A 9,301-nucleotide genomic window follows, 5' to 3' on the forward strand; every position below is an offset into this window, starting at 1 on the left:
TTAAATGTAACACAGACTTGGCTGCGGTGGTGCCATTCTCTCTGCTGATTATATTTACAGTAATTATTCAAGAAGACTAATAACTAACTGTGGAATCAGTCATTAAATTACTCTCGCTTCCTTTATCTGCCTCAACAATTTCATTATTACTGAATTCATTTGTCAGAACCTAGCAATGAATTTCAATTTAATGTGAGAGCAGCACTGGCATATGAGACCTGTAGCTTTTTTAATAAAGCAATGGTTTGATGACTCAATATTTCCTTCATTTAATGCAATGATTTAGCCCTTCAATAGGCCTCCATATGATTCCTTTCTGCACATCTATTAGTTCTGAGTCACTGATGAAACAGCTGCTGCGTTAAGGGAGCACAGGGGCTACCCCGGGGTGCTTGTTTGGTTTCAACTGCATGTCTGCACAGGAACAAGCGCATGTATGTGTGTCAGTATGTTTGTGAAGCGGTATCGAAAACATCAGGCTGCTACGGTTTCATGGAGAGCTGCCAGGCATGCGTCTGCAAATTATCTACATCCTAGCATTGTCCACGAACTGAAACCGTCTCTCTACATTTCAGGCCCAAAGGAGCTTGTGCATTTTTTCCCTCTGCTCTTTTATGTCTTTGTTTCTCTTTTTCAATTTCTTTCATCTCACTCTCAAATCCAACAATTTCACACCCGTTCAGTACACTTTCTCATACGTGGGTGTGTAAAATCTGGATGTGCACATTGTCTCTTTTAAAGGTAGAATAAAAGGCCACTAATGAGGCTCATGGTGGTGTGATTGGGCTCATTTTCCATTTGCAGGATGATTTTTTGCCAGTCATTTTTTTGCTCATCCTGGCTCTCATCGTTTCATTCCTTCCTCCTTCACTTGTTCCTTTTGAAGTCTGACAATCAATAATTATTGTTAAAGCTAACAAAATTTTCAGCGTTCTTCTGAAATGATCTTTCTCCCGGTTCTGTGCCTCCATTTCTATTCTTCCTTTGTGCACGGGCTTCACAACAATTAATCGAATATTAATTAAGATTTTGGCTTCCCGCAATTAAATGAACATGATCGACTGCGATATTGATGTTTAAAATGTGTGCTCTACTTAGAGAAAACTCAGCTGCATATCAAATCAAACGCTTTCTGAACTAACAGCCAGCCACAAGGGAGCAGTCAGGCTGTATTGGCTTCACTTTTGGGGAGCCGTGGTGTTGCTGCACATGCACCCCTGCAGTGGAAGCCTGCGCAACCATCTCCTTGATGTAGAGTAGAACAGTGATAGACAACAGAGCAGATAGGCAAAACAAAAATTAAATGTCTGAGATGGATGGTGTAGAGCCAGTCCCTCGAAACAGACCATCATCTGTTATTTGAAAGCATTTAGAATTTAGGGCAACTGATGCTACACAAGAACCAATCATACTCAGAGAGTCCACGTGACTCGTGTCTGTGTAAATCTGCATCCCCTCGTCTCTTTCTCTCAGTCTCATTCTCAGCTAGATGTCTAGATGATGCTGTATGCTCCTCCTCTTAGCCCCTTCTTGCTCTCTTGTGTCTGTCAGACAATCTTACTGATGAATGGAAACCCTGCCCTCTATTTAACGCCGCACATAGTGTTCTTGACTTGGGCCATTTATAAGCTGACTCATGTGAGTCTGTGTCCACTTGCACCCTTGTCCCACTCAAACGATGAATCTTTCTGTGTGTGGTTCCCTCCCTCTGTCTCTCAGTTACCATGAGGCAGGTGGCTCGCACTGTCGCCAAGGTGGAGTTGTCGGATCATGTGTGCGATGTGGTGTTTGCTCTGTTCGACTGTGATGGTAAGTAGCTGACAGGCTCATCATACCTCTCGCCTGTAAATATTTATGGAAAGAAAATGATGCCTCCAGAGGTGGAAATCATCAATAAATGGAAGTCATATCCCTCTCTTTCGTGCTTGTCTCCTATTATTTCATCATCCCCCCCTCTCCTGTCCGTCACCCCCCCGCGCTTCTCCGCTTCTCCTCTTGTCTGTCTTCCTTAGGGAATGGAGAGCTGAGTAATAAAGAGTTCATAGCCATCATGAAGCAGCGGCTGATGCGTGGGCTGGAGAAACCCAAGGACATGGGCTTCACCCGGCTGGTGCGTGCCATGTGGAAGTGTGCCCAGGATACTGCCTGGGACTTTGCCACACCAAAGACATAATAGAGACAGGTGACAACGTGTGAGCGAGAGAGAAAGACAGCGTGTGAATAAGGCAACATCACCCAGCAAAGGCATTCTCCTTCAACAGGTTTTCGAGAATTTAAATAGACAATTAATGCATTGAACTCATTAAGGCTGCAGCCCTGAGAGGCATTGCCAATCATTACTGCATGTTGCTGTAGTTCATGCCATCAATATAATGACTGAAGCATCTTGATGCAGTGCAGCGTGTCCTGAAATGCTTTTCCAGTGTGCCTGTTGAAGGGATCCTGGGTATCTGTATATTTTACAATATGCAAAGTTTGTATGTTTATTCTTTAAAAAAAAAAGAAAGAAAGAAAGAAAGAAAAGCAGCATCAATCCATGAACGTTGTTTGGGAGACACTAAAAAAAACAAAAAAACAAAACGCCACTTTCCTATTCTGTTTAATGCGTTTTACAGCAAAAAGCAAGACAAGAAGAGCTATCACTCCTATTTGACCTTCAGCTGTATAAAAGCTCCAGTCTGTCTGTTCTATACTGACAACAGACCCTTAGTTATTTCTTTGGAGGGACAGAGCAGAAGTCTGTAATGTTGCTAGAACCTCTTCATTCGCTCTGCTCGTTCCAGGTATCCTTATTCCTTGCATTCTGTCCCATAAAAGATCAACGACGCTTGTACTGTACTGTTCAAAGTGTGTATTCTTCTGATTATTATTGCTCACTGAAACACTTTATATAAGATGGATGTTGAAAGTAATACTCTATTAAAAGATGTTTTAATAAGTAAAACTGATCAAGCTTTATTTCTAAATGCTCGACTTGTACGTTCGATTGTTGTCCTGCCATGTTCTCGTTTTCACTCTTTGACTAAGAGAAACACAGCGAGGGATTAGCAAGACTAATCTACGGTGCACCGAGGAAGTCGTTTGTCGTGTGTAATGAAGTGGGGTGTAACATTTTTCGTGAAAAAAAAAAAACGCACTGCTGATTGTATCCATTGGCTCTGAGCGTGCTCCGGAGGAAGAAAATGATGGTAATGTATGTGCGCACGAGCAGTCAGCAGTTTTGTCTAATTGAAATGGACGGGATGGGCAGTCTTCTGCCTCCACTGCCCATTAAAAGATTGTCCTGTGGCCCCTCTGTACACACACACTGTGCTGCATTGGCCCGAAACAAGCTGGCTTGCTTTCTTGCACATATTCCGACTGACAGACGGAAGTGGTGCTCAGGAGTGATTGCTAGGCAGGAGATTAGGTTGAAGGGCCTCTCATCAGTATTCTTTACCCTTGTTCTTTGCAGAGCTTAAAGCTGGCGTGCAATCACACGTGATTTTTAACATTTTCACCACTGGTGCATCGCTGTTCTATCAACTGTGTTATAACCCTTGTCATAAAGTAAACACCATGTATGTCCAAAAAGTCAGCTTTCATTTCCTAAGAAGACGATTCTTGTGTCAGACATTTTATGTAATTAGTTGGATTTTTATTGATTTATTTTGCCCATGAAGTAGGAGAGTTTTGCCAACTCTAGAAGGATAGCCTAATGCCAGTATGTACTGACAAGACACAACCACCTGCCAAATGTTGTGTAGTTCCGTCTCATGTCACCAAGCCAGTTTTGCTCCATTGGCACGTGGACATAGAACCTCTGGAGGCGTCTTATGGTGTCTGGCACCGGGATGGCAGAACCTATGTGTCCTGTGGGTTGCAGGATGAGGCATCAATGGACTGAGATTTTTCTGGCACATCCTATAGATGCTCCATCTGGGATGTTTGACAACTTGGGCTCTTAGTGTTGTTCCTCAAGCTGTTGCCGAGCAGTTTTGGAGGTGTGGTAGGATGCACTGTCCTGCTGGGAGGGAATGCTATAACGGTGGGGGCGGTCTGCAGCAATGTTTGGGTAGGTGTTGTGTGTCAAAAGTAAATTCACACGAATGACAGGACTTAAATGATAATAATTTCCCAGCAGAACATTGCATTAGAGCCACACGATCAAGTGGTTTTAATGTTGTGGTTATATCAGTTTAATTGATGTTTATCCACCAGTCTGAACACAGAAAACACAGAAAAAACATGGAATTGATGTTATAGAACAGAGAAAAATAGCAAAATTACCCATTTAGGAAGCTGGAGCCGGTGTTTGTTTTTTTTTTTTGCCTAATTTAAAATTCTTTCACTTCAAGTCATTTATCCAATTTAACAACAAAATCTTTTTTTTTCTGTAAGTCAACAAAAACAATCAGTTAACCTTTATTTAGTGCAATACCAATAAAGCAAAACAGTTGCCTTCTCTGTTTTCAAAAAGTCGGTGAAAGCCCCCCGTGTGCCTTCGTAGGCTACAGCTTACAGCCTCCAAATGGAGGCATGGACTCTCTCAACCACAGTGGAATCTGCACTGAAAAAATGCCCAGTAGCAGCTCTACAGTACTGCCACACTGCACCCCCCACCCCAGCTTCTCAACAGCTCATCCATGTAAACCTCAAGCAAAGCACGCCCTGTCAAGTTTCTCCGCTTGGTGAGCACTGAAGCAACGCTCAATGGTTAACTGTTGTCAGAGATGGGAGGGGGGCTGTATCTGGAGTGACTGCAGACCTCCCTCTTAAGTCAACAGCTCTTTCTGTGCAATCAGTTCGTGTGTAATCAGACATGTTCACTACATTTCCATAGTGTGTGCACATGAACAGTATGGACTTCAACTGTGCATAGGCCTTGAGGAAAGCAGTGAGTGAATGCTTCGTTAGGTCGTATGCGATGTGCCATCTGACGGGTATTATGAGTTAATGCTAACAGAACCTCTGCTGTTCAGATAAATAGAGTTTAGCTAGTCAGTGTTACATTGCATCCAAATTATACAGCCTCTGAATCACTTCGCCCACTTGACCAGAAGGGGTTGAGAGGATAAAATTTCAAAATAATTCAAGCACTTTAAAGCTACTAAAATTGGAGTACTGCTGTATCCAAGCCACTGCAGTCTGTGCACACTAAAAGCAAGTAACTGACTTTCCACCAAGGCCTGCTTAGAGGTGAATCTGAGGGGGAATAAAGGGAGTCATTTTCTGATACAATCCAAAAATCCTTTACAGCTGCAAGGTACAACCAGCCAACATCAAATGACAACTGCTTATGCTTTGTACGGACAGAGAGTGACAAAAACTGCCAAAGCAATTGCAAATTTATTACTGCTGTGCTGTAAAATGCTCAGACAGGTTTAGAATCTTGTTGGACTGAGGTTTTAGTGAGAACAGTAGCTGAGTGTGGTTACAGATAATGAGGCCTACTGAGAATGTATAGTTAGTAATACATTACAGTCATATCTGACCCCAGTGAACGTTTAATTTGAGGTAAGAGGTGAACCAGCCTGGATCAGGTACATTAACAATAAATCTCATTTAACTAACTGCTATAAACCATGTGACTAACATGAATTTAGTTACTAATTTGAAGCTGTACATGTAATTTAGAGCTCTGAAACCAGCCAAATATACTGTTTTCAATGTAAATAATTTGGTCAAAAAAAATGTTCAGATGAGTCTGAAGCTGAGTTAGCAAAATGGAAAAATGTATTCTTTAAAAGGGTGCTTGTACTACCCTGTCTTTTATAAATGTAGTTCTTTTAAAAATCCCAGAAAACAACCCTGGTTGTGTCATATCAGCTCCAGTGCTACATAAGTTGGAGCGTCCAATCCTTTTGGGGGTTGACTGATTTTAGGGACTAATAGTACAAATATCTGCATCTTTTTATGCTTCCCAATTTTGAAAGTGCAAAAATTGGTGGAGTAGCCCTTTAATAGAGTATTCTCTTACCGTTATGACTACATATGCAAATCTTGGCACGCCTGACTGCATTTAGTGAAACCGTAAAATCTCGTGTACACGTTCAGTACAGAATTTTTTTTTAAAAAGCAGAAAGGCAAGTGACAGTTCACATACTGTACTTTAGTTCCACATTTGCAACTTGAACTTCACCACTGCCATCTAGTGGCCTTATAAAAACTTTACATCTACTTTGTGGGTGATTGCCTGAATCATCGTCCAGACTGCATCCCCAAAGACAGCCTGTACTACTATAGATCATCTGATTGCTTAAAATAACAGATTTTAAATTATTTTTAGACTGACTTTTTCTAAATACCACAGCTCGACTGTAGACACATAGCAGCTTGATATTTGTAGATGGCTACCAGAAAAACACTGACTTCCTCCACATTTGCATGTCAAACTCAGCTGAATGAACACAGCTCTGTAAGAAAGTGCCTGACAAATTCCAAGTATAAGTTTCATTTTGAAAGGAAGACCTAAAAACATGCACAAAAATCATAAATTTGATCTCAGTAACATTTAAACTGTTAGATCTTTTAATTGCTAGAATAAAAAAATAACAGCGGTACACAGAAATCCATACAGTAAGTTCAAATAATTGGAACAAACATGGCTCTCAGTCATGTTTGTGAATAACAAAGTCAATACCACTGATGAACAGAATAGGGAGGGATGATGAGGGCAACCTAACATCAGAAGAAACAATGATTTAAAAGCAAAATTCCTTGAGAATACCAAAAAGACTCTGTAGGTCCTAAAGGTTGAAATGGAATAAAACATAATAAATACACAGTACAAAACTCTGCTCTACTCAATAGTGTTTTCTTGTAATGTTAGGAGAAAAGCCCAAACACACCCTCTCTACATTTAAATGTGGCCAAATAAGAACTGACAAAAACCAACAAAAACCCAAGCAAACCATTAAAAATCAATAGCATTTTCTTTCACATAATAAAGAATGTATTATGATGGATGGCTGTCATTCATACATAGATAAATGAGAAATTTATGTCACAAAATCATGACAGAACATTCATCATTTGAGAATTAAGTCAAAACAAGGATAAGGGCCCAACACACATATCCTGGCTTTTTAACATTAGCTGATGGCCTGCAGCCACCTAGTGGCCATAAGTAATAATGTCACATGGGTGTCAACCACTACAGCCTGATGTGACAGCTGTGAACATATTTTACCAGCTGCCACAGCTCCACTAAACTGTTACTTCAGATCAGCCATCAGTCTTCATTGCAGACTAACAGCACGCTAAATGAAAGTGCCAGCTCAGCTCTATGGGTCCATTCTTCTGTCTGGTGATGGCAGAGACTGTTTACAGGAGGGTGTGGGTGGGGTTGGGGGCAGACAATTGATATTCCTGACCACACAGGTACGGTACAGTTCGAGTTGGAGGGACCCGACTGAGAAGGTTACTCAGTCGCTGTCAAACTTGATTGAGTTGATTGTTGTGGAGATGGCTCCCCCGCGGTAGCTTCCCCTCTTCTTCTTTGTCTTTTCATGACGGAATGATTTGCCTTTTGTGAACCTGAGCACGTCGTTAGCTTTCTGGCCCCAGTCCCCATTAGCTCCAAGCTGGAACGGCAAAGACGAAAGAAGATGACTGGGTCAGCCTGGCAACCGTAATGTGCACAGCTGCTGTGAGAACAATTCAACTGGTTGCTGAACTTACTTTGGCGTCAAAAGAGTTGTCTGCAAGACGGGGATCCACATCTACTTTTTCCTCAACTATTCTACGAAAGGGTACGTTGGTAGACTGAAAGACAAAGTCATTTCCATCAAATTAAGACCATGACTTCATCCAGCATTAAATCCAACATTTGCTGGCAACTTAAGACCAAGTTCGTCTCTTACCTTCTTATTGGCTTTAGGGAACGTCTGTGGTGTGGTTGGTGCTTTCTTATTTTTTGGCGTCTTTACTTCCATCTCCTCCTCCTCTTCACTTTCTGAGGATTCTTCATCCCTTTTTCTCTTTCCATTGGTACCTGCAAAAATCACCAGCTGTAACAACTGTGTACCACTACAGCTAATATGCAGACAAATGCTGAAAGCCTGGTTTTGGTTGGTTATGGTTGGGACTTACTATTCGCTGTTGGGGTGGTGGGTGCAGTGGCTGCTTTACGCGGAGCTTCCTCCTCATCTGATGAACTGTCTGAGGAGCTGCTACTGCTCTCTTTAGGTTTTGCTGCTGGGGTTGTCTTGGCTGGCGTAGCAGGTTTTACAGTACTCTTATTGGCCTCTTCCTCTTCTTCAGAGCTGCTGTCGCTGGATGACGACTCTGCCGGCTTTGCTGCAGCCTTTACTGCTGTGGTGGCTGTCTTGGGGGTTGCTGTCTTGCCGTTGGTGACAACAGGCTTAGCAGGGGTGGTCTCTGTCTCTGAATCAGAGCTATCTGAGGAGTCAGAGCTGCTCTCCTCAGCTTTCTTTGATGAAGCTGCAGCTGCAGGCTTGGATGGTGGTGCTGCCTTCTTGGGTTCCTCCTCATCGCTGGAGCTGTCATCACTGGAGTCTGCAGGAGCCTTTGTGGCGTTAGCAGCTGCAGGTTTCTTGGCTGCTGCAGGGGCTTGTTTCTTGACTGCAGGCTTGGGTGGTTCATCCTCAGAGTCTGAACTGTCACTGTCAGAGCTGCTTTCTGCTGCTGCACTGGAGACGGGCTTTGAAGCAGGGGTAGCTGGTTTAGCTGCTGCTGCTGTTGGCTTGGCTTTCACTGGTTCTTCCTCATCGTCAGAAGAGGACTCAGAGCTGCTATCTGCTGCAGCAGTCTTTCCTGCAGGTGTAGCAGACTTTGAGGCTGGGGTAGCTGCTTTAGCCACAGCAGGTTTAGCCTTGACAGGTTCTTCATCTTCAGAAGAGGAGTCAGACTCTGAGCTGCTTTCTGCTGCAGTGGCAGGCTTAGCTGCCGGAGTAACAGGCTTTGAGGCTGGGGTAGCTGGTTTAGCTGCTGTTGCTTTGGCCTTAGCTGGCTCTTCATCCTCAGAGGAGGAATCGGAGTCTGAGCTGCTTTCTGCTGCAGCAGCAGTCTTAGCTGCCGGAGTAGCAGGCTTTGAGGCTGGGGTAGCTGGTTTAGCTGCTGTTGCCTTTGCCTTGGCCTTCACTGGCTCTTCATCCTCGGAGGAGGAGTCAGAGTCTGAGCTGCTTTCTGCTGCAGCAGCAGGCTTGGCTGCAGGCTTAGCTGCCGGAGTAGCAGGCTCTGAGGCTGGGGTAGCTGGTTTAGCTGCTGTTGCCTTGGCCTTCACTGGCTCTTCATCCTCAGAGGAGGAATCAGAGTCTGAGCTGCTTTCTGCTGCAGCAGCAGGCTTAGCTGCAGTCTT

The 9,301-nt window shown here is 43.4% G+C and overlaps 2 protein-coding genes across 6 annotated transcripts in view; one reads left to right on the forward strand and one right to left on the reverse strand.

Moving 5' to 3' along the window:
- Window positions 1-2,944, forward strand: part of micu1 (mitochondrial calcium uptake 1) — a 34,090-nt gene extending 31,146 nt beyond the window's left edge. For all 4 annotated transcript variants that reach the window (XM_008283450.1, XM_008283452.1, XM_008283453.1 and 1 more), the window contains 2 exons: window positions 1,720-1,809; window positions 2,013-2,944. In XM_008283450.1, the coding sequence (XP_008281672.1) occupies window positions 1,720-1,809; window positions 2,013-2,173 (251 nt within the window). In that variant the 3' untranslated portion in view covers window positions 2,174-2,944. The remainder of the gene's footprint in view (window positions 1-1,719; window positions 1,810-2,012) is intronic.
- A 3,528-nt stretch (window positions 2,945-6,472) lies between these two features.
- The window catches only part of nolc1 (nucleolar and coiled-body phosphoprotein 1), an 8,884-nt gene continuing 6,055 nt past the window's right edge, over window positions 6,473-9,301 (reverse strand). For both annotated transcript variants that reach the window (XM_008283456.1, XM_008283455.1), the window contains exons 12-15: window positions 8,074-9,301; window positions 7,845-7,975; window positions 7,663-7,746; window positions 6,473-7,565 (exon numbers count right to left, since the gene is read on the reverse strand). In XM_008283456.1, coding sequence (XP_008281678.1) covers window positions 7,407-7,565; window positions 7,663-7,746; window positions 7,845-7,975; window positions 8,074-9,301 — 1,602 coding nt within the window. In that variant the 3' untranslated portion in view covers window positions 6,473-7,406. The remainder of the gene's footprint in view (window positions 7,566-7,662; window positions 7,747-7,844; window positions 7,976-8,073) is intronic.

This window comes from Stegastes partitus, unplaced genomic scaffold, assembly GCF_000690725.1.
Source record: "Stegastes partitus isolate 25-593 unplaced genomic scaffold, Stegastes_partitus-1.0.2 Scaffold314, whole genome shotgun sequence".
NCBI classification, from domain to species: Eukaryota; Metazoa; Chordata; class Actinopteri; family Pomacentridae; genus Stegastes; species Stegastes partitus.